The sequence below is a fragment of the Puma concolor genome, chromosome A1, assembly GCF_028749965.1.
Source record: "Puma concolor isolate L17-30 chromosome A1, mPumCon1.1.hap2, whole genome shotgun sequence".
NCBI lineage: Eukaryota > Metazoa > Chordata > Mammalia > Carnivora > Felidae > Puma > Puma concolor.
This window is the reverse complement of record NC_141667.1, coordinates 171,745,750-171,770,516: the sequence shown is the minus strand read 5'-3', so window position 1 is coordinate 171,770,516 and position 24,767 is coordinate 171,745,750. Positions and strand designations below refer to the sequence as shown.

General features: G+C 45.0%; 1 protein-coding gene and 1 long non-coding RNA gene across 4 annotated transcripts in view; one reads left to right on the top strand and one right to left on the bottom strand.

The window, feature by feature from the left end:
* The window catches only part of STK24 (serine/threonine kinase 24), a 121,591-nt gene extending 113,615 nt beyond the window's left edge, over positions 1-7,976 (bottom strand). Inside the window, exon 1 of one of the 3 annotated variants that reach the window (XM_086709144.1) lies at positions 7,574-7,976. In XM_086709144.1, coding sequence (XP_086565270.1) covers positions 7,574-7,615 — 42 coding nt within the window. In that variant the 5' untranslated portion in view covers positions 7,616-7,976. The remainder of the gene's footprint in view (positions 1-7,573) is intronic. The other 2 variants (XM_086709154.1, XM_086709149.1) reach the window with 2 other exon arrangements.
* A 130-nt stretch (positions 7,977-8,106) lies between these two features.
* LOC147584651 (uncharacterized) overlaps positions 8,107-24,767 on the top strand; it is a 30,215-nt gene continuing 13,554 nt past the window's right edge. Inside the window, exon 1 of the long non-coding RNA XR_015252141.1 lies at positions 8,107-9,235. This is a non-coding gene — a long non-coding RNA (uncharacterized LOC147584651). The remainder of the gene's footprint in view (positions 9,236-24,767) is intronic.

The window sequence follows — 24,767 nt, the reverse complement described above, 5'->3', positions numbered from 1 at the left end:
TAAGCAAAGTTACAATGTAACTACACTGGGGAAGGGGGAAAGAGGTGCACAGGTGCCTGAAGGAGGCAAAAACTAAAGCCTCACTTCAAGTCCAAAGTCCACAGATAATGCCCAAAACTGGAAGAAAAAAAAAAAGTAACAGCAATTTTTAAATGTTCTTTATAAACAAAGTGGAAACAACAATCAGCTAAGAGAGATCAAAGGGGCTTGGGGGGGGGGGAGGCCAGGGGCAGGGAAGTGCTGTCTTCCCAAATAAACCTTATAAAGCCATTTGACTCGAAATCATGTGCACAACCTTTTAAATAAAAACTAAACAAAAACCCTAAATAACTAAAAATGAAAGAAAGAATCTGGACCTATACGGTCCTTTCGAATCTCAGGGCCTAAAAATCTTTTTAAAAATAGTAAGAGGCTTAAAATAATAGGAACACAAACACCAGCTACATATTTCGTAAGCATTAATACAAAACTCAAAATGTTCCCACAGTTTATTCAGATACCAATGGGCACTTGCACAGATAAGGTTCCTTGTACTGACCATGAACCCTCAAGAAAACATAACAACCCTCAAGAAAACATAATGGAAGGTCTCTAAAGTCAACAATGCTGTTCCCAGGGGTAGGGCAAACCAGTGCCTTTGTAATCCACAATCTGGGATGTTTTTATACTTTGTAGCAAGCAAAGGTACATCTTGTTTTATTTTTCTTCATCTGAACCTTGGAAACCAGGGAGCCATTTATGACTAGGAAACTCCATACTCACTCCAGGAACCAGGTATTATAGTAGCCATGTTCTTTTTCCCAAAAGCATTTGGCACTAAGAGTTTTAAACATATTGCACTGCAAAAACATGAATGATGGGAAATGACTGGCCCAAGGACAGCAGTTGACCCTAAACAGCAATAGAGGAATAAGAGAGTGCAACCTGTTTCCGGCACTCAGTCCTGCTACAAGGTTCCATTAATGGTAACAATGCGGAGCTAAAGCATTTAAAAAAAAAAAAAAAAAAAAAACCCACAAGGGTTGGGTGGGTGTGGTCCATTTCCTGCAGGTACCGAATTCCCAAGCAGGCAACTCTGAATCCCTGGGAGACTGCACACGGAGCGCCAAGGGGCATGTTTCTCAAGAGACCCTCAGGATCCTGGACCCTGGCTTCAGGATGTCTGTAAAAATACACTAGAAAAAAGCAGCAACTGCCAATGGGCTCATTTCTTCAGTCACTCCTTACACTACATCTTGCACCAAGGTCCTGGAAATACCATTCAACTGGAAAGCAATGTCAACCCGTATCAAATACACGCGCTCGGCTGTGCACATGAGAACAGGGGCTCCAAGAAGAGCAGAAGAGTTCTATTACATAAAGGAGCAAGAAAGCAAGGATGGAGGCCGCCTGCCCGTGCAACAGAGGGGACGCTGTGCGTGTTAGCAGCCTAGAAAAACCCAACCTGACCAATTTCTACTGGCAGGTCATTTCGTTCTATGTGGAATACTATCAGGAACATTCCCCTACCTGTAATTACAACCAAGATGTCCTGGACTTCTCCCAGCTATATATTTAATTTTAATTTTTAAAAATCTTCTTACGACACTGCCCACCCAAAATACATTTTTAAACAAAACAAATCCTTAACGTTGTTCAATCCTGGTGATAGAGGAAAAGAGGGAATATAAAATATTCAAATGGGTATTTAAAAAAAAACATATTTAGGCAACTAACAGTAACAGAAAACTGGCTTTATTTTCATTATTACCCTTAGCATAGAACAGAAAAAAGGATCAAAAGCAGGAGAGATGAGAGACAATAAAAAACTATTAAATGTTCACTGAGAGTTCAAATTACCAAGATTTGAGATCAATCTTGCTAAAAAAAAAAAAAAAAGAAAGAAGTACACCTTGATGGGCACCTGGCGGGTGCAGTCAGTGGAGTGTACAACTCTTGATCTTGGGGTTGTGAGTTCAAGCCCCATGGTGGGAGTAGAGATTACTTTAAAAAAATATATTTTTTAAAAAAAATGTTTGCTGGTTTATTTTGAGAGAGAAACACCCACAAGGTGGGGAGAAGGACAGAGAATCTTAAGCAGGCTCCACACTCAGCGAGGAAGAGACCGATTGAGGTCGGCTCAATCGCACGACCCTGGGATCATGACCCGAGCGGAAATCAAGAGCCAGCAAGAGTCAGACGCTCAACCGACTGAGTCACCCAGGCACTCCCAAAATAAAAAATGCTAAAAAAAAAAAAAAAAAAAAAAAAAGTCCACCATGGCTATCCTGTTGCCACCTGGACCTCCCATCGCTCAGTCCTATCCACCCCGCCTCTGGCCAGCCTTCCAAGTGGCAACCAGCATGCTGCAGAACCCAAACCCTCCCACCTGCAGGAGAGAAGGATTCCTCAAGCTTGGGACAGCACTTTCCCTACTACAGCCAGAACGCAGGCCCCCTACCCCAGGGCCCGCTGCCTCCCCAGCTCTGGAGTCCAGGCTAGCCCACAGGAGCCCGCTTTCCATCCCCACACCTGTCTGTGCCCTTTGTGTGTGAACAAAGGAGTGTGAACCTTTGCAGGCAGACCACCCAGATCAGCTCCCCCTAGGCTGCTGACTTTCCAAGGACATGGCCAAAGGAGGTTCTCACCTCCCCCTCCCACAACTCCTGGCACCACTCCAGAGAAACGTGTTGCATGAATCTGGGCTCCCTATCTAGTCCAGCGTTCCAAGGCCCTAGACCACATTGCACACTTCAGCATCTTGCTCAAGGTGCTTTCAGAAGCTCAATCTCATAAATACCCTGAATGTCCGCACACTGTAACAAGCCAACCTTTCCCCACGGTACAGATGGCAACAGGCTGAACGTGGAGAGGCCTCTTCCATGGAAACAGGAAAAAAAATAAAAAATAAAAAATAACTATGGAAATGTGACACTAACAAGAAAAAAAAATGCAAGAGCACTTAAGCCACAATTAAATGCAGCTGTCCTTCTGTTTTCCTTCATTTCCCAGATTTCCAGGGCACACAGGTTTCCCCAGGGGTAAGCAAGAGCACTGCAGAAAAGCTCCCAACTCATCCAAACTGACAAGTAGGGTTCTGCTCACTATCCCAACATAAAGGAGCATTCTCAGCAAAGGAGAGGGAGAGAGGGAAGCAGGATGACATTGACGAGTAGAAACTAAGTTTTTGGGCTACTCCTGTAAACCGTCTATACTTTCAAATATGGAAATACCTTAAATTAACAACATCCTCAAAACGTGCATAAGTTAACTCAGCTCTCCTACACGTGACCCTACCTAATTCAGTATTTTTCAAACCTGGGTCAAACCAATCAGCTGTGAAATCAACTTAGTGTTGCAACCAGGTTTTGTTTTCTTTCTTTTTTTTTTTTTTTTTTAACAAAATACATCACAGAACAGTGTATCACAAGTAGTAAGGATCAGGACACTGTCTCCTGAAACTTTTGTTTCAGATCTTGACATAAAATATACTTCTGGGGTGCGTGGGTGGCTCATTTGGTTAAGCATCCAACTTCAGCTCAGGTCAAGATCTCACAGTTCGTGGGCTGGAGCCCCGAGTCAGGCTCTGTGCTGACAGCTCAGAGCCTGGAGCCTGTTTCCGATTCTGCATCTCCCTCTCTCTCTGCCCCTCCCCCGTTCATGCTCTGTCTCTCTCTGTCCCAAAAATAAAAAAAATTTAAAAAAAAACGTTCAAAAATTAAACAAAAACAAACATTAAAAAAAAAATCAGATTCTGTGTGTGTCTCTCTCTGCCCCTCCCCAACTTGTGCTCTCTCAAAAAATAAACATTAAAAAAGATTTTTTAAATAAAAAATATAGGGGTGCCTGGGTGGCGCAGTCGGTTAAGCGTCCGACTTCAGCCAGGTCACGATCTCGCGGTCCGTGAGTTCGAGCCCCGCGTCAGGCTCTGGGCTGATGGCTCAGAGCCTGGAGCCTGGAGCCTGTTTCCGATTCTGTGTCTCCCTGTCTCTCTGCACCTCCCCCGTTCATGCTCTGTCTCTCTCTGTCCCCAAAAAAATAAATAAACGTTGAAAAAAATATATATACTTCTTATGTGCGTCACAAAACAGAAAAGCTTAGAATACAGATATAAATCTGTAATTCAAAATCTAATTCTTTTTTATCCACTTAGGCTAACTAAAGCTTGCTTTTCTTCAAATCTGAATTACACTGATTGAAACAACAAATGTTCAAGGACACGGAGTACGTTCATCCACAAATCAACCTAATTTCTTTAGGTCTATTTGTAGTTACTACATCCAGTTCATGACTTTTTATTTTCTCCCCTATGCTAATAGGAAACTGGGGTGTGGGAGGTAAAAAAGGAAACCCTAGCAACCTTCATGAAACACATTGAAAATATTAACTCATTCAGATGTCCAGTCCTCAACTCCTCACCTGGGAACTGGCACATGCGTGTTCAATAACGGTTCCCAATGGAATAAAATATCAACCTCGTATTTCTAATTTCTCGTATTTCTTCAGCAAACCCAAATCGAAATGAAAAGAACCTTTAATGCTTGCAAAGTTAATAATAAAGCAACAATACAGGGGCAGCCGGGTGGCTCAGTCGGTTAAGCATCCGACTTCAGCTCAGGTCATGATCTCACGGTCCAAGAGTTCGAGCTCCACATCAGGCTCTGTGCTGACAGCTCAGAGGCTGGAGGCGGCTTCACATTCTGTGTCTCCCTCTCTCTCTGCCCCTCCCCCACTCGCGCGTATGCGTGTGTGTGTGTGTGTGTGTGTGTGTGTGTGTGTGTGTCTCTCTCTCAAACATTTAAAAAAAATATTTTTAATAAAAAAATAATAAAGCAACAATACAGCATGATGAGTAGAAGTATGGTCTTGGAGACAGGAAAGATCTCTTCAAATCACACATTTGCCAAATATACTACCTCACCTTGGTCAGTTCAATTAGTCTCTGTTGGCCTCCACCTCTAGAAAAATGGCATAAATAATACCTATGCCTCAAGAGGTTCCAATAAAAATCTAGAAGGCACAAAAACGATTTGCAAGACAAGATGATGTTTACACTAAAACGTCCTTTCATCCAGGTTTACTTTTTAAGTATCTTTATGATACTTAAATTCAGGCTGCCTGAATTCACTCTGCAGTCTGAATTTTTTTTTCAGTAGGTTCCACGCTCAGTGTGGGGTCCAAATTGGGGGTTGAACTCACCACCGTGAGATCAACACCTGAGCTGAGAACAAGAGTTGGACACTTAAACCAACTGACCCCTCTCTGAAATGTTTAACCCAACTCCTTATAAGCCCTGTTCACAAGATGAGAGAGAAGAAAAGGGAGGGATGGAATGTATCAGGACCGGGCACAGAGGGGTTAGTACTTCTCTCTTGTTTTATCCCAGAGAACAGTCAAAGGAGGGTGTGCCTTTCCCTTAATCCTCAACAATTTAAGGAAAGCCTCCCTGGGCAGCAGCAACGGCTAATTCAAAGTAGAAACCAAATGTGTTTGTTGTTTTTCTTTTTGGGAGAAGGGAGAGGAAAGGAATGTTCTTCCCCAAAAGGCACACTAAAAACAATTACACAGTTTGCAAATGTACTTAAGTACCGAAATGTCACAGGCCACCTCTGCACACCCCCCAAAACTGTGACAGCTGAAAATTCGGTGGTCTCCACCAAACAAAAACAGTTTCCTTGTAACAGAAATTTACCTTCTCTTTCCAAGATGTTGGCCCACACTCTCCAAGACAAAAAAAGGAAAAACTGACAAAAAGAAGTGTTGAGAACAGACAGCCTTGGGGGACCATCCGATACTGACTTCACACCACCAGCCAGCAGGGCTTTTAAGTACCTCTTTAAACTGATTCGCTTTCCACAAAGGCCCCATGCCTCCACTGTAAACTCTAAGTGAGGCATCTCTACCAGATTACAACCTGATTAACACTGTCAGTCTAAAGGAAATACTGATGAAAAAAAAAAAACGTTTTTAACTCAAGAGGTCCTTCTTGCTCTACTGGTCAGGAATAATTTTTCACCCAGTTCACCCTGCCTTCCTGCCTCTCAATTCCAACCAAACTAAAGCAGGAACTTTAGGAAATACCAAAAAAAACCACATCTGATTTTTACCTAGCAGTCAGCAGAAGACTAGATTTGAAATGCCTGCTGAGTTTAAAAGATCTTTAAATGAGATTCAAGGACAGTTTTCTTCCAGTACACTCTTAAAATATTAACTTTGTTACTCCTTTAAAGAAAAAAAAAAACAAACACACACATACCTCACGCTAAAATTCTGGTAGCTTTGTGTTCCTAGTTTTCTAGATTTCAAACCTGAACAATGAAATCCAGCTTTCTTTTTATGGTTACAGAAAGGGGGTGGGGATGATAGGTCTCATAAGATGGGGCAGATTCAATTCTCAGCCCCTAACATGCCAGGTCCAAACACCGCACTTCTCAGCCCTAACATGCAAGGGAAGAAGAAAAAATGAGCCCGCGGATGTCTGTAAAATAACAAATAATCCACTTGGATACCGTGGTTGTTTTTTTAAAGCTCTTTATGCTCACTCGCTAAACTAAAACTGGGGCAGCAATAAAGACCTACTCTTACTGTTATCATGAGATTTTAATCCTAATTATTTTGCCACCATTTATGTGCCTACAAATAAGATAAATTAACGAGAGCCAAGTGGTTCTGTTTTTCAAAAGGCTAAAAACAGTCCCCAAAGGCGAAAAAAACTTTACTGTGTTCGCGTACTTTTGAAATTCAACTTCTCCCCCGTCCAAAAAAAGTCACTGGTAAGCCAAGATACCACAGAGTAGCAACGGAGAGATTTACTGGGAAGGAGCTCGTCTGGATCCAATCAAGTCCCCAAGTGAAAGCCCAGTGTCCAGAGATCGGGCGGGTCAGCCTCGGCTCGGGACAACCGGAGTACACGCTGTCCGACTGATTCCTCCTTCCAGAAGGTTTGCAGGCTCGCACTTTCCCCTCAATTGGCCCCAGAAGGAAAGGCGCGGAGCAAAGGCGCTGGGAAGCGGGGCTGGCGGTCACACCTTCCCGCACCCCGCCCTGCCTCCTCCGCCCGGCCCGGACGAGTCGGGGCGCGCCCGGGGCTCCCCTCCGGTCTCTCAACTTTATCGCCTGCTCGCGGGGGAACGGGGCCTCCACCGCCCCCCGCCCGCGCGCAGGGCCCACAGACCCGGCCGGGGCCTCCAAGGGCATTTCCCCCCCATCACTTCTCCCAGGGACCGGGCCGGCGCCAGGCCTGCGGCTCGGGAGGCGGCGTGCGGAGAGGCCGGCGGGGACGGCGAGGCGGCCGGCTCCCCAACATGCCTGCCCGACTGCCCCGGCTCCCGGCCAGCGAGGGCGCCTCCAGGCTGCGGCCCCTATGTCCCTGCACCCCCCCCCCCACCCTCCCCAGTCCCCGAGCCCCTGAGCCTCCGAGCTCTCGGGCCGCGGCGCCGGGCAGGGGCGTCCTGAGGGCTGGAGCGCGGCGCGGGAGGCCGGCGCGACCCCGGAAGGGGCAGCGTGGGGGGGGCCGTGTTTACACCGCCAAGTTCCCCGCTTCCGCCCCGGCCCGCGCATCCCTCTCTCCCCTCGCGGCCCGGCTCCTGCCTACCTGCATGCCGGGCAGGCCCGACTGCACCGGGGAATGAGCCATGGCGGTCAAGACGGCCACTTCCTGGGACGGGACGGCCGGGCCGCGGCGATCCACGCGGGCGACGAGGCCCGCGGGCCGCGCGCAGCCCTCGGGCGGCGGGGGAGGCCGGCCGAGCTCGAGTCCGGCTTCGGCGCGGGGACCGGCCTGAGTCCGAGGCCACCCCAGCCCCGGCGGGTCCCGGGCCGGGCGGCGGGCTCAGCGGCGAGCGGCGGGCCGCGTCTCCATGCACCGCGCCGGGGAGGGGCTGCGAGGGGCGCGGGGACTCGCCGCCGAGCTGCCGCTGTCGCCGCCGCCGCAGCTGCTCGGCTGGAGCCCGGCGGCCTGGGCCCGCGCGCGCTGGCCGCCTGGAGCCGGAGTGGGCGCGCACAGCCCGCCGAGCCCGCGAGCGCCGAGCCCAGCGCGCCCCGCCCCGGCCCGGCCCCCGCGCCCGCCCCCGCGGCCCGGCCGGGGACCCCGCCCCGCGCTTCCGGGAGGGGGAGGAGGCTCGCGGCCGCCCGGCGCCCTAGGCCGCAGCCGCCTGCGCCGCCGCCTGCCGGGCGGGCGGGGGTCCTGGCGGGGGTCCGAGCGCCTCCCGCGGGCCGTGCCTGGCGCCCAGCCGGCCGAGCGGAGCGGGGAGGAGGCCGGCAGACGGGTGCGGGGAAGGGGCCTCGGCCCCGGCGCCCGGCGTGGGGAGGAGGGGACCGAGTCGGAGCTGGGGTTTGGCCGCGTACCCAACCCTCCTGCCCCCCCCCCCCCCGATCTCGCCCCCACCCCGGCCCGGTCCGGCCCAGCGGGCAGGGGGCCCGGGCGGCGAGGGAGCGGTGAGTGCCAGCTCTGAACTCTGCCATCTTCTTCCTGCTGCAAACGAGCCCACCCCGCTCCATCTACCCCCAGGGAAATGGGCTCCAGGCGACCTCCCCGAGGACAGAGTCTGGGGCAAGGAGACCTCGGGAGAAGAGTGCCCCGCGGGGTCAGTTCAAAACTACCAGGGCGGAGCTGCTTCGGTGTCTGGGTGAAGTTTTCGACCAACCCCAGGAGGAAAGCGAGAGGGAAGAGGTCGAGAGCTGTTAATTCCCAGTGCTTTTGCTGCTTGAAAACAGCCCCACTTGGAATGCTAGGCGCTGAAAATCACTGGGGGGCTGAACCCCACCATCTCCGGGCTCCAGTCCCAGGCGGGAGCGTCGACCCAGGAGAAAGGGGAAAATGGGGGCCGGAGGGGCAAGGAGGAAGGGAAGACAATCGAAGGAAACCCGTGTCTAGACTTATCCCGAGCCCTCTCGCCCTCTCTTTCTTTCTCTCTCTCTCTCTCTCTCTCTCTCTCTCTCTCTCTCTCTCTCTCTCTCTCTCCCTCCCCCTCTCCCCCTCTCTCGGCTGCCCGCAAAAGCCCCAGGTCCCCTCTGGGGACCAGTACTGCCTTCACTTTTTAGTGACTGCAGAGAAAAGAAGCTCCAGAAAGTATTTCACTTACAGTGACAAACAGTGGCAGCCACTGACGTGATCGGCTGCACCTCAGGTTGTTGGGACCAGGCATTCATTCATGCGCGTGAACGCCCATATTGCTGTACAGAGGTTGGACGTATAAAAAGCGAGTCCCCCGGAGATCACGAATAATTGGAGGAAACTCTAAAGTCCTCCACCGAGGTAAGGGGTGTTTATCCTCTGATGTGTCCCGGTATCCTGAGAATTTCTGTTCCCTCTGGTGCTCTGGATCAAGCAGAGTGGGGTGCTAGAGCTTAATCCCCACATTCCCTTTGGAAATGTGCATGTATTTCCTCAGGGTCCTCCGGGATACCTCCAGATACCTTCATGGTTGTCACTGGTACATCATCTTCACTGAGTTATGAAGCCCTGCCTTCCCCAAGCACTGCTAGGAGAATGTAGCAAATACAAAGTTTAGAAAAGCATGAGCCCTGATAACCTAAGAGCTTACCATCTTGTGTAAATTTTGTGTACCTAGTAAATGGTACTGTCAGCTGCACTGACAGCTCGGAGCCGGCTTCAGATTCTGTGTCTCCCTCTGTCTCTCGGCCCCTTCCCTGCTCGTGCTGTCTCTCTCTCTCAAAAATAAATAAATCTTTAAAAAAATTTTTTTAAATGTTCATACTCCTGGGGCACCTGGGTGGCGCAGTCAGTTGATCGACTAACTTCAGCTCGGGTCATGATCTCACGGTTCATGAGTTCAAGCCCCACATCGGGCTTCCTGCCGCCCGCCTGTCAGTGCAGAGCCTGCTTTGGATCTTCTGTCCCCCTCTCTCTGCCCCTCCCCTGTGTGCGCTCTGCCAAAAATAAATAAGTATTAAAATGTTCATATTCCTCAACCCAGAAAGGCTACTTGAAGTCACGTATCCTAAGGTTACAACCAAAAAGTACATAAGAATGGATACGAAAAGATGCATGTCGGGATAGCTATAATTGTGGGAAAACTAGGAACAGATTAAAATTTTAACAGATTTTTAAGTAAATGACAGTATTTTTATGCAGCAAGTACTACATAGTCATTAAAAATGATGTATTACAATATTTAGTAGCATGCAAAAGTATTTTCATTATCCATTGTTAAGAAAGAAAAACACAGGGTACAAAACAAATGTATACCCTGACCTCAAGCTACTTCATATATATGAAGTTATATTTAAGTATATAATTTACATATTTATATAATGTTATGTGTATATGCATAACCAGAGAAAAACCTGGAAATATATACACCAAGATTTAACAGTGGCTATCCTTGGAATTAAAGATGATTTGTTTTCAGTTTGTAATCAAGCAATAAAGACCATCATGCTAAAGCTCTTTTGGGTTAGCGGTCAGGGCAATAAGATGACAGCAAGACAAGGAGGAAGAAACAGGGCAGTGGACAGAAATGTTTGGGCACTGAACTGAGGCATTACCATTGGAAAACTCTCAAACATTGGAGCCCAAATTGCACAACAAATAATCTTTTCCAACAAATAAGCCATGGTGGGGGAGCGGAACATTGGACCATAATAACCTTGTATAAAAAGTAATCAGAATCCCATTTCATATCCAGAGGCTAGAGAGGCCAAGGGCATGTAGGTTATAATGGGATACGACTTATCTGGAAACAGTGGCTTGCATTCATTAGCTGGTCTATTTCCCTATTTATTTTTCCCTGTTATTTTCCCTGTTTATCTCCTCACCATGACTGAACTTCATTTCCTCCTTGGACCATGTTTATACCACTGAGCACGATTCTCCTTGAAAGAAAGGAAAGAAGCAAACCAAAAGTTCCTGGTCGTACTCAGTCATATACAGACATTACCCAGGATCCCCGGGGCAGTGGTCCTGTCCCTCTGTTTTAACAGAGCAGATGACTGACATCCCCCAGGATGAGATCCTGCCCAATTGCTTATTGCATCCATTCATCCATTAACACATTTTTTGAATGCCAAGTACAAGTCAGACATCTGGTTCGGCGTTGGGTCCAGGAACACTGGCTCCTCAGGTACCTCTTATCCCATTCTAGGGAAATAATCTCCCAGAATCCAAACTTCAGAATTTTACTACAGTAACACAATTGATTAAATTTAGAGTCGAAATAGCTCTAATTTCCACCAAGGAAAGAGGAGCATTATCCTGTCGTCCTCTGCGTCTTGTCACTTTGTCTCTCCACTCTCAACATATAATTACAACAGATCATCTACTACTGTAATTTCCGAAGGAAAGATTTTGAGGGTCTCCATAGAGATTATGCATTTTCTGGTCTCCATGGAGATACTTACTAACCGATGGAATTATTTTCATCCCCCGGCCCTCTTTGTCTTTTGTGTTGACTTAAGGATAAGAATAGGGCAATGAATTGTGATCTGACACATATTCAGGACCACAAAGGACATTTCCATACCCCTAGATAGAACCCCTCTGAATACAGAACCCTTGGTTATTGATTCCCCCTAAGCCAGTGAGTAGTCTTAGCCAAGCTCAAAGAGTGCAGCCGAAAACAAGAATTCAACAATCAGTCCCTTCAATTCTCCTTCTGAGTTGAAAAGATAAACACCCCCAAATGCCACTTTATAAAGAGCAGCTAGGCAAGTAGCACATTAGCAATTTAAATGCACAGATTAAAGAAAGGGACTTACATGGTGAACTTTAAAGAGAGAAATATGAGTAACTTGGATAAGTAACTAACAGAAGGCTTGACAAATTTCTACACATGTTCAGCAGGTGAAGACACAAAAGAGGAAGACAGATTATTAAGACTGGTATAAAGAAGCATGGTTAGCCATAGTTGATGACACGACAGCAAGAAAATATACGCTAGAGCCCCAGGGAAAGATCCAGCCACATTGGCGCAAAGGAAGTGTCATTCTCTGGGTGTGGAGATAGGACCGTGAGCTCTCACAGCAACCTATGACTGGAAGTCAGTTTGAGGCCCTGCATTTGTCTGCCAGGGCCGCCATGAAAAAGCACCCTGGGCCGAGTGGCTTGACAGAAATGTATCTCCTCACAATTATGAAGGCTGGAGGTCGGGGGTGTCACTGGAGGTTGATTCTTCTGAGGCCTCTCTCCTTGGCTTGGAGGCGCCCATCGTCTCCCTCTGTCTGCACATCGTCTTCCCTGTGCATCCTGATTTATTTTTAGAAGGACGCCTGCCATATTTGATTAGGGCTCACCCTAATGACTTCATTTTAACTTCATTCCCTCTTTTTTCTGTTTTTAAGATTTTATTTATTTTTTTAAAAGTTCATTTATTTATTTTTGAGAGAGAGAGAGAGTGCATGCGCATGTGGGGAAGGAGCAGAGAGAGAAGAGAGAGAGAGAATCCCACCAGTGCAGAGCCCGATGCTGGGCTGAAACTCAGGAACCGTGAGGTCATGACCTGAGCGGAAGTCAGATGCTTCACCGACTGAGCCACCCAGGTGCCCCTAAAATTTTATTTTTTGAGTCATCTCTGCACCCAAGGCGGCACTCAAACTCACAAGCCTGGCATCAAGAGTCACATGCTCTTCCAACTGAGCCAGCCGGGTGCCCCAAACTTAATTACATCTCTAAAGACTTCATCTGCTGGGGTGTCTGGGTGGCTCAGTCGGTTAAGGGTCCAACTTTGGCTCAGGTCATGATCTCCCGGTTCGTTTCGAGCCCCCGGTCAGGCTCTGTGCCGACAGCTCAGAGCCTGGAGCCTGCTTCCAATTCTGTGTCTCCCTCTCTCTCTGCCCCTCCCCCGCTCTCACTTTGTCTCTCAAAAATGAACATATGTTAAAAAAAATTTTAATAAATAAAGACTCCATCTGCAACTACAGTCACATGCTGAGACACTGAGGGTTAAGACCCCAACATAGGAAGGGGGTGGGGCACCACTCAGCGACAACACCGCCCTTTCACTGCTGTTCTGGCCACTCACTTTATCTGGTTCCTTCAGGCTCAGCTCCATGAGTGAGGGCTTCCTTTCTCCTCTCCCAAGGCCTGGGGACCATTCTACACAGTTCACATTTCACATTTATGCTAATAGAAATTGCTTCATATTTCCGTGGGCGTAGTCCCTAAAGTTTTTCTCATGCAGAAACTAGGGCATTAATCCCCAACCACTGAACAACCGAGGGCAGACGCAGGGAACAGAAGCACGTATTTACTTGGTAAAACATTTCTAGTTAGAAGAAATTATCTGGAATGCATGGCAGAATCTGCCAGAAGAGAGTTCAAAAGTAATAAATACTCATTTCAGCTCAAAGGTTATACTCTACTAAAGTCTCTTTTTCTCTCTAGTGCCTCCTCGGCCCCTGAGGATCGCTGCACTTGAAGGTACAGGATGTTTGGGGACTAAGCCCACCCCAGGCAGGGACTTTTTGTTCTACATTGCTGGGGTGGCAATTCTGGGGGCTCACACCGGGGAAGTTTAAGCTGTTTAGAAGGGAGCATTAGCACAGGCTCACTAGGAAAATTCTCATGTGCAATTTTGCCTGGCAAAAAGCCAATTAACAGAGCTTGTCACCCTCTGAGCAGTGGCCACTTGACCCTGCCAATCAGCTCATAAAGGCTTCAGTACACAAAGCCTCATCAAGCGCTGTGTGTGTGTGGATTTCTCTCCCTCCTGAGGCTGGGTTTGCGTGCAAATGTATCCAGAAAGGGCATAAATGAAATCATCCCCAGAAGGGTGATGTCATCTATCCCCCAGTCTCGGAACTACAGTGCCAGTTCTTAAAAGCCCTTGGCCCTGTTTTCTGACAAGGAAGACAAATGGTAGAAAGTGATTTTAATTTTCACTTCAAGGAGATCTAGGGAATTATGTGCTTAAGGAACGTTGTATAACCACACAAAGGTAAAATGTGCCTCTGAGTGGTAGGCATCGGTTCCAGAATGCACACAAACAACTATGGGTGGAATCCTCATGAAAATACTGACCTAACACAACCCTGTCATCAAGGATCCACCAGAAAAAAAAAGATTTAAGCAAGCATGTAGCTTCATACCTTGATTTTCCAGCCCGGTTTTATTTGGTTTCCTAAGAAGCTATGTTAGCGAGACTATTAGAGCTCTTTGAACAAGTGACAGAAACCTAGCTCAGACCTTCGTAACCACGAAAGGGAAATTTTAGCTCAGTGATGGAAATCCATCACTGGCTTGGATAAATCCAGGAGGGCGTGTTCAATGATGAGATCAGAACTCTGTCTTGCCCTGACTCTCTTCTTTGCTAGCCTCTGCTTCATCCTCATGTGGGTTTTCTAGACCAGGTGTCAAGAATCTCTCTATATGGTCTTTGTAATCCCAGAGAGAAAAGAGTAATTTTCTCTCATCCAATGTCATATACCAAAGCTAGTGGAGGGACTCAAATTTATGTACGTTCTTGTGACCAGAAGGCAAGAGAAGACGCAGGGATGGTCCTTTCTAGTCCAGATAGTATGGAATGGACATACAGGACATGTCCCTATTCCTGTATAGAAGATATGTCCCATCCCTGTATAGAAGACACAGGGATGGAACAGTCTAGTCCAGGTAGTGTGCCATGTGCAAGAGGCAGTTCCTGGATAGAAAGATGTCTAGGGCACCTGGATGGCACAGTCAGGTAAGCAACCTATCGGTTTCAACTCAGGTCATGATCTCACCGTTCGTGAGTTCAAGCCCCACATCGGGCATCACGGCTGGCAGCACGGAGCCTACTTGGGATTCTTTCTCTCTCCCTCTCCTCTGCCCATCCCACCTCCCTCCCTGCCCCTCCCCCACTTGCACTGTCTCTGTCTCTCTCAAAATAAATAAGTAAACTTAAAAACAGAAAGAAGAAAGAAAGAAAGAAAGAAAGAAAGAAAGAAAGAAAGAAAGAAAGAAAGAAAGAAAGACTCCTGGCCTGAGACATTCCACCTTTGGCTGCCCAGCACATGTACACGCACGCACACGCGCGCACAAACACACACACACACACACACACACACACACACACTTATATACACTTATATGCACCCAGATGTTCTCTTTTCCCATTTATGATTTCTTTTATGCACGCCTCTCCCCAACATAATACAGCTAACCCATGCATAACTATTCATGTGCTTTTCTCTTCTCCGAAGCAAGCCAAGTGCCTTCTAATTAGGTCAACCATTCCTACTCTGGGGGCTCTGGATAATATGTATTCTTCTCTGTCAAGTCTGGATGTAGCTTTTCACAGGTCAGCAATCTACTGTATATCTACATCGTAAATGTTAGCACGCTTAATGTGTTTAACGTGAGAAAAAAAATTGATAACCACCTTAAAAACTCTTCTCTGAAAAGAAGGGGAAAAAATAAGCAGGTGTCATCATGAGTCCGTAAAATACATGATATTTTCTTGGTAAATGAGGTGGTCAGGAGAGGGCCGGGTCAGCCACTGGCACTGAACTTGTCTCTGTTCTTTGAAAGGTTCTCCATATTCTGTGGCCTTCCATGGCCACCCTGGAGAGGAGCATATATATAGGCTGGCCTTCTGGAGTGTGCACGGCTTCAGCAGCCCACCTCTTATTGCTGAGGATTTGGGGTCCCGGGGATGGTCTTAAGTGTAGACTTTCTCCTTCCCAACTTTCTCCTTCCCAACACCCTTAGTATCTCAGTAATTTTTCATAGGAACCCTGAGCCAAAGGAAACACTCAACAGTCCATCCAATTAACTAAGAAGCTATGTACAAGCAATTTAATAAATATTTCTGTCTTAGTAACTTAGTAGCCCTTTGAAAAAAGAACACAGTAAATTAGAAAATAATCTGTTAATTTCAGTCTTAAATTACCACCATTACTTGCTAAGGGGACATATGTTCCTTTTGGACACTGTACAGCTTCTCAGACCTTAGAATGAGATTGGACATATTTCTTCAGTTCTTCAATTCTTGTTACACACTGATTTTTTATCATAGCAGCTGTCAAAATATAAGCAGTTGCTTGGATGATATACGACATCATTGAAAAGAATGTAGCATGATCTCATGTTGAAACTGTGGACCACCTGCCAATGTGATGTCCAACAGATGCTTAATCTGCTGTATTTCTTGAAAATTTTAAATACCCTGTGGTGCCTCTGTGAATTCTTTGCAGTACTCAGGACACCTGGGGGCAGAGTTTGGGAACCATGGTTTTAACAATTTACCAATAACAGGTTTATGTTTGCCCTTGTGATAGAAGTCCCTTGAAAACTGAGTAGGAGACCAAAGCCACAAACCTGTTGAGTCAGGGTCTTGGAATCTGAACCTTTTCATTGCATTTTCTGGCCTTTTTATACCAAGAGCCTCCTGAGTGTTGGGCTGTGGCACACCAGTATGGTGAAAGTGCATGCCCATGGTCCCTGGCAAATGGGCAGTCCCAAGGCATCCAGAGCCCCCGGCCGGTGGCCTCTGGACGGAGGAGCACCGTCTTCTGTTCAGACCAGTTCACCTTACAAATACTATCTTTACGTAGATACGGATGTTACAAATATTCATTCTCAGTACCTGTTGCGTCCAAATTCTACAAATGATCCGGGTCCTGAAGTACAAAGAAGAACAATTCAGCCAGCTCCAAATCAAGCATCCAACAGGTCAGGGGGCACCAGCTTCTCTAGTACAGGAACTCCTACAGCCTCCCATTCTGTCTCACCCATGCCAATTTTTCTCTCACATCTTCCATTCCTGGTTCCAGTTTTTTACTTGTCTGGACTCTGTTGGTTTCACGCAACAGAAACCCAGTTAAAAGTAGCTTAAACACGAAGTAAGTTATCTCATTTAGTGGGGAAATCTAGTCTTTATAAGCCAGTCACAGTCAAGTTGAGAGAGTAAAATTGTAAAAGGTCAAGGTAGCTGCTGACAACTCAGTTTGGGGATTCAAAGAAGGTGATCAGGACTCCATGTGCCTTTTTTAAAAAAATATTTATTTATTTTGAGAGAGAGAGAGAGAGCACGAGCTGGGAATGGGCAGAGAGAGAGGGAGACAGAGAATCCCAAGCAGGCTCTGCGCTGACAGCAAGGAGCCCAACACAGGGCTCGAACTCACGAACCATGAGATCATGACCTGAGCAGAAGCCGAGAGTCTGACGCTTAACTGACTGAGCACCCCAGGCACCCCAGGACTCTGTGTGTCTTGGTATTTTGGCTCATTGGTTCCTGCTTGTGTTACTTATCAGACAGGCTCTTTCCATAGGATAGCAGGATGATTATGTCAGCCTTAGACCTTTATCATCCTAAGGGTTTAAGAGCCCAGATTAAAGGGAGCATCCTTCATGAGAGCTCTGCCCAGAATTCATAGGGAAGATTCTGATTGGCTGGAGCAGTGGGAGGGACAGAATTATCCCATCAGAATCCAGGGACAGAGGACAGGTTTTTTTTGTGGGTGGCAGTACTCTAAATAAAGTGACACTGAACAGACAGCCCTATACCCCTTAGAGGGGGGGAACTGGAGGTTTGCTCTGAGTAGCTGCTTAATCTGACTGTGGGGAAATCTTTCTTATTAAGTTCAGGATCTTCTTAGAGAGTTGTAAGCATCAGGGACTGGCAAACTTTTCCTGTAAAGGGTGGGACAGTCAATATTTTAGGTTCATGGAACATGTGATCTCTGTCACAGTTACTCAACTCCACTGTTGTATCAACAAAGTAACCACACACAATATGAATTCAAGTGAGCATAGCGGAAACTCTGTTTACAAACACAGCTGGTAAGTTAGATTTGCTCCCTGGGCAGTAGTTTGTTGACCCCTGCTCTGGATAAGTGACCTTGGAAAGTTGGGTGTATGGTCAGACCATTGCAGAGAGTTCAAACAGGACAAGTTTAGGGGAGTACACAAAGGAGGAAAAAGAAAGTACAGTGACACTACATGGATATGTAGAGTTCACAGAAAGAGACCAAGGAGCTATCCTGGACCATATATTGTAAGTAAGTCCTTAATACATAATTGTAATTAAAGATAAAGGCAGGGTCCAAAATACATGTGTAACTAGAAAGAACACAAGGAAGCAAGTTTTTGTAGGCAGGATTCAGGCCCTCTGGGAATATTACCAGTGGACCTTCACAATGAAAATTGAGTCATACCAAGAGTAACTATCCGGGTGCTTGCGTGGCTCTGTCTGGTAAGCGTCCGATTCTTGATCTCAGCTTAGGTCTTGATGTCAGAGTTGTAGCTTGAAGCCCCATGTTGGGCTCTGTGCTGAGCATGAAGCCTACTTAAAAAAAAAAAAAAAAAAAAAGAATATGCTGAACTTGGGTGGCTCAGTCGGTTAAGCGTCCGACTCTTGGTTTCAGCTCAAGTGATGATCTCATGGCTTTTTGGGTTCGAGATCCACATTGGGCTCTGTGCTGGCAGCGTGGAGCCTGCTTGGGATTTCTCTCTCTCTCTCTCTCTCTCTCTCTCTCTCTCTGTCCCTCCCCCACTCTCTCAGTCTCTATCTCTCTCAAAATAAATAAATAAAATATTTAAAAAAGAATACCTATGAAGAGTCGTGAACTCCTTAAGGTGAGGATCCAAGTGTAATTTTTTACCTTGTGACCCCAAGAGTGTTTCTGGTGTGGGGATACAGAAGAATATAATAAATATTTGTTTATGCATGTCAGAAACAGGTAAGTTTAAAAATAAAAATTCTATTATTTAGAAAGTGCTTAAAAATATGAGAAAACTGGGGCTTACACACTGCTGATGGAAATGTAAGTTGGTGTGCATTTCTTAGAGGGACTTTTAGTCATGTAACAAAAGCCTTAAAGTACTCATACTTTTTTCCTATTATATTTTTATGTCAAGATATTATGTTTAAGAAATGAGTACAACTTTTTAGAGATGTAATATGAAGATGAACATCACATTGCTATTTATAACAAAGAAAAAATAAAAACAGTTGAAATGTCCTATTTTGGCTAAAAGATTATGGTTCACTCATAGAATGGTATAAATTCTATGTAGCAACTTAAAATTATTGTGTAAATTAATACTGAGACACTTACTGAAGATATTCATGGCTCAAACAAGGATAAGTGGGAAAAACAAGTTACAGGAATGTATGCTACGTATAGACATACATATATGTAAAATGTATGTAAAATTCATATGTACTACCTTCTGCTGCTGGCAATGGCTGAATTCTGGCCTAGGGTATTTCAGAACAATGCCACCAAGTATAACTAGAAAAACTAGATAAATTAATTAATAGACAAATCAATAAAATTTTTAAAAACCCACGTGTTTGACGTTATCAGAGAGTTAGCCCGGCAATTTGTCAAGCTAAGATCTAGAAGAGAGGGAAGAGGTGGGCCTGGTATGTGGGGCTGCTTTCCTCCATGAGGCAACTGCTAATTTGAAAGAGACAACTGAGGGGCGCCTGGGTGGCGCAGTCGGTTAACCGTCCGACTTCAGCCAGGTCACGATCTCACGGTCCGTGAGTTCGAGCCCCGCGTCAGGCTCTGGGCTGATGGCTCAGAGCCTGGAGCCTGTTTCTGATTCTGTGTCTCCCTCTCTCTCTGCCCCTCCCCCATTCATGCTCTGTCTCTCTCTGTCCCAAAAAATAAATAAACGTTGAAAAAAAATTTTTTAAAAAAAGAAAGAGACAACTGAGTGGCAAAAGAGTAAAAAGAGAGGTTTTGCACTTTCACAGAGCTAAGCAGGCAAAGTTGTGATTTCAGGGCTCTCTAAGGAAGAGAAGTTTTGGCAAACAACCCAGACTTTTGGTTGGGACCACAAAGCACTAGATCCTAAAAATGAAGGTGAATCTCACAAGAAATAAATCTACCTTCAAATCAGCCCAATAAGTTAGACTAAGATGATCTGTCTGTCCTAGCCTTGTGCTATACCAGAAATAAACCTTAATCCTTTCTGGAAGAAGATACCATCATCTCGAGTCTCAATCCATCTCTACATTTTTTCATAAACAATGTATGACACGCTATAAAAAATAACCAGGCATACAAGAAGGCAAGATAGGACAGAAGACCAAGAGAAAAAATATATAATAGAAACATATTCATAGGAGGTATCTAGGTGATCAGAAGAAACAGTAAAATAAATATGACGAATATATTTAAGAAATTAAATGATGAGATGGAGACTTTTCTAGAAAAAATGGAAACCATAAAAAATAATCAAGTGAAAATCCTAGAAATAAAAAATATAATTGAAATTCTTAAAAATTTGATGAGTTTATGGGGCACCTGGGTGGCTCAGTCAGTTGAGCGTCGGACTTCGGCTCAGGTCATGATCTCACAGTTTGTGGGTTCGAGCCCCACATCGGGCTCTGGGCTGACAGCTCGGAGCCTGGAGCCTGCTTTGGATTCTGTGTCTCCGTCTGTCTCTGCCCCTTCCCTACTCATGCTCTGTCTCTCTGTCTCTCAAAAATAAATAAACATTAAAATTTTTTTTTTAAATTTTTGATGAGTTTAAGAGCTGATCAAATACAACTGAAGATTTATTTATTTTTAAATGTTGATTTATTTTTGAGAGAGAGAGAGAGCCCAAGTGGGGGGAGGGACAGAAAGAGAGAGGGAGACACAGAATCCAAAGCAGGCTCCAGGTCCTGAGCTGTCAGCACAGAGCCCGAAGTGGGGCTCAAACCCATGAACTGTAAGATCATGACCTGAACTGAAGTCAGACACTTAACTGACCAAGCCACCTAGGTCCCCTGAAGATAGATTTAATAAAGGGAAGTAATGTGTGTGTACATGTGTGTGTACACACTGAAGCTCAAAACATAAAGTTGAATAAAAGAAGGCAAATAGAGTACTGCACATATGGAGTACTATATGGTTCCACTTACATGAAGTTTAAAAACAGATGAAACTAATCTACAGTGTTAGACATCCAGAGTAGTTAAATCTGAGAAGATAAAAGGAATAATGATTAGTTGTGGGAATGAGGGGGCTATTTCTTGACCTGAGTTGCTATCCTGGTCGTTACACTTTGAATTATTCATCAAGCTATTTTTGATTTGTGTACTTCTTTCTGTGTATGTTATATGTCAATAAAATATTAACATATGTGTATACACACATGTAAATATAAAAGGCTATTTATATAGGTTATCTTTGAGCATTATGGATAATTTTTTTCTTTGTGTTTTCTGCCACGATTATGGATTCCTTATGAAAAAGGAAATAAGGGGCGCCTGGGTGGCTTAAGTCGGTTAAGCATCTGACTTCAGCTCATGGTCACGGTCACAGTTCCTGGGTTTGAGCCCCGTGTGGGGCTCTGTACTGACAGCTGAGTCTGGAGCCTGCTTCAGATTTTGTGTCTCCCTCTCTCTCTCTGTCCCTCCCCTGCTCTAACTCTGTCTCTGTCTCTCTCGAAAATAAACATAAAAAAATTTTTTTTAAGGAAATAAAAAAGAGAAAAAAATATACTGACCTATTGTTTTTGTTTATTTAATTATTATTTTTTTAGAGAAAGAGAGAGCACACACAAGCAGGGGAGAGGGGCAGAGGGAGAGAGAGAGAATTTCAAGCAGAGCTAGAGAGAGAGAGAGAAAGAGAGAGAGAGAATTTCAGGCACCCCCAGTTGTTTTTGTTTAAAAACTGAGGTATAATTAAGATATAACTGACAAGTTTTATTTATTAAAATTCTTCTAATCCCAGAATAAAAGTGAATGAGATTTAGATTTGGCTTAAGAAAGAATCTCCTGGAACTAAAAGTTGTTAAACAGAGAAAACGATGGATTCTTCTTCCCTGGTAGCCTTTCAAAACAGTGTAACTGTTAAGTGAGGTCTTCCCTGAAGGCATGGCTATAGGTTAGAATACTGTTTAAGATTCATTTTGGGGGCATCTGGGTGGCTCAGTCGATTAAGTGTCCGATTCTTGATTTTGTCTCAGGTCATGATCTCACGTTTTGTTAGATCGAGCCCGTGTCAGGCTCTGTGCTATCACACAGAGGGATTCTCTCTCTCCCTCTCTCTGCCCCTCCCCCTCTCACTTGTGCGGGTTTGTGCTCTCTCCCTCTTTCTCAAAATAAATAAACACTTTTTAAAAAAAGCTTCATTTTGGGCCTATGATCCTATAGTTTTCAATATGAGGGAGGTATATTTAAGGAACTTCATTTATAGTGAGTTTACCTTCCAGGTGATGAGCCGGTGGCAGGAAATAACATACAATCATGTCGTTAGGAACTCGCAGTCCACGGAGCTCATATAATTATAGATGAAATGTGAATTCCATTCACTCATTCATTAACAGTTACAAACTGCGTATGTCTGAGTCAGATTCAAGGGACTGAGATATTGCAGTAAACATGACAAAATCTATGCTCTTGTGGAGTTTATATTCTAGTAAACAAGCAAATATATAACATATCAAGTAGTAATAAGAGCACTGAAGAAAAAGCAGAATAAGAATGATCGTGGATGGGTGCCTGGGTGGCTCAGTCGGTTAAGCGTCCAACTTCAGCTCAGGCCAATGATCTCTCGGTTTGTGAGTTCGAGCCCGTGTCAGGCTCTGGGCTGACAGCTCAGAGCCTGGAGCCTGCTTCGGATTGTGTGTCTCCCCCTCTCTTTGCCCCTCCCCCACTCATGCTCTGTCTCTCTCTGTCTCTTGATAATAAACGTTAAAAAAAAAAAAAGAAAGAAAAGAATGATCGTGGAGATGGTTGTACAGAGTGAGCAATTTTAAAGATTTTTTTAAGTAGGAGCGCCTGGGTGGCTCAGTCGGTTGAGTGTCCAACTTCAGTTCAGGTCATGATCTTATGACTCGTCTCATGGGTTCGAGCCCCATGTTGGGCTCTGTGCTGACAGCTCAGAACCTGAAGGCTGCTTTGGATTCTGTGTCTCAGTCTCTCTCTGCCCTTACCCTGCTCATACTCTCTCTCTCTCTGTCTCTCTCTTTCACTCTCTCTCTCAAAAATAAATAAACATTAAAAAAATTTTTAAAGATTTTTTTAAAGTAGTCTCCACACCCAACGTGGGGCTCCAACTTACAACCCCGAGATCAAGAGTCACACATTCTACTGACTGAGCCCGCCAGGTGCCCATGGGGCTAGCACAGTCTGAGTAGGCAGGAGAGAATTGTGAGGGATGAAGTAGCTTGAACAGATCATGTAGGGACTTATGGTCTATGATGAGGACTTTTGACTTTATCTTTCTGAAATGGGAAGCTTTGAAGAATTTCAACAGAGGCATGGTGTGATCTGACAAATTTGAAATGTGTTACTCTGGCTGCCGAGAAAAGAATTGAGAGTGAAAAGGCAGCAGTAGAAAGAGACCACGAGAAGTCCCTTGTTCTTCTCCAGGCAAGACGTGAGGGTGGTTTGGACCACAAAGGTATTACAGGACCTAGGGAAAGGGGAGGTGATTCTGAATGTATTTTGAAGGCAAAGACTATAGGATCTGTTGAAGGAATAGATGTAGAATGTAAGAAAAATAGAGAAATCAAGAATAACTCCAACTGGCGCTCCTGGGTGGCTCAGTCGGCGAAGCGTCTGACTCTTGATTTCGGCTCAGGTCATGATCTCACAGTTGTGGGTTCGAGCCCCGTGTCTGACAGCACCGAGTCTGCTTGGGGTTCTCTCTCTCCCTCTCGTGACCCCTCCCCCACTTGTATGCACGTGCATGCGTGTGCTCTCTCTCAAAAGAAATAAACTTGAGGAAAAAAAAAAAAGAATAACTCCAAAGATTTTAGTCTGAGAAACTAAGAGATATAAGAGGCAACATTTATTGAAATGGTAAAAGTCTTGAGAAATACAGTTGGGGAGGGGAATAGGACCATATTAGCTGAATCAACTCACCGTTTGTTTCTTACACAGGAGGAAGCAGCTAAAAAGACTGTGTTAGGCAGGTACTCCTTCAGAATGGATGAAAAGAACCATTCTCACATTTTGATAGTGATTTTGCAAATTATACATACCACAGAGTTCATAATGCTAATACTTTCACAAACTATTTGTTATTCATTTTGCTCAAATTGCTTTCTTTCAGATGCTGCATTTTAACAGGGTCATAATTAATGGCAAACCATAATATCCACACCTGGGAACCATTTTAACTCATATACATCTCTTTTTTTTATTTTATTAATTTTATTTTTTTTAATTTACAACCAAATTAGTTAGCATATAACTAATATACATCTTTTACCACGAACCTTAAGTATCACCCTTTCTGAAAAGCTTTCCCTTGACTCATTAGTTAGGGTTAGATACTCTTCCCATAGAGTTCTAAAGAACCCCAAAGATAATTTTATCATATTTCTTACCAAATACCTTGTATTGTCATCATCTATTTCTCTCCCTGATCAAGTGGACAGATTGAATTATTTTTGAATACTCAATAGCTGACTCACGTCTCGGCACTTAATAAAAAATGCAGCAAAGGAAGGAAGAAGGGCAGGGAGGGAAGGAAAGCAAGAGGGGTTTAGAATGTATTTTCTCTCCATTATGTAGAGATTATTTCATTGCACTAGGTTCACTTTACCTTAGTTTCCCGCCAATCCACTGGGCCATGTGAGATGTAGGTGTAGTCTAGCAATGTAGTGTCGTATGGTTAAGTGGAAAATTACAACACGATGACTTATGGAAGCATCTTAACATCTTCCCTCTGTTGCAATTGTACGAACACTGAAATTATAGACCAGAACTGTCCAATAGAGCTTTCTGCAGTGATGGAAATGTTCTATATCCATGCTGTCCAGTAGAGTACTTAGATGCATATGGCCTTTGAACACTTGAAATGTGGCAGGTGTGACTGAGGAGCTGAATTTTTTATTTAATTTAATGAATTTAACTTAAAGTTTATTTTTATTTTTATTTTGAGAACAAGCAGAAGAG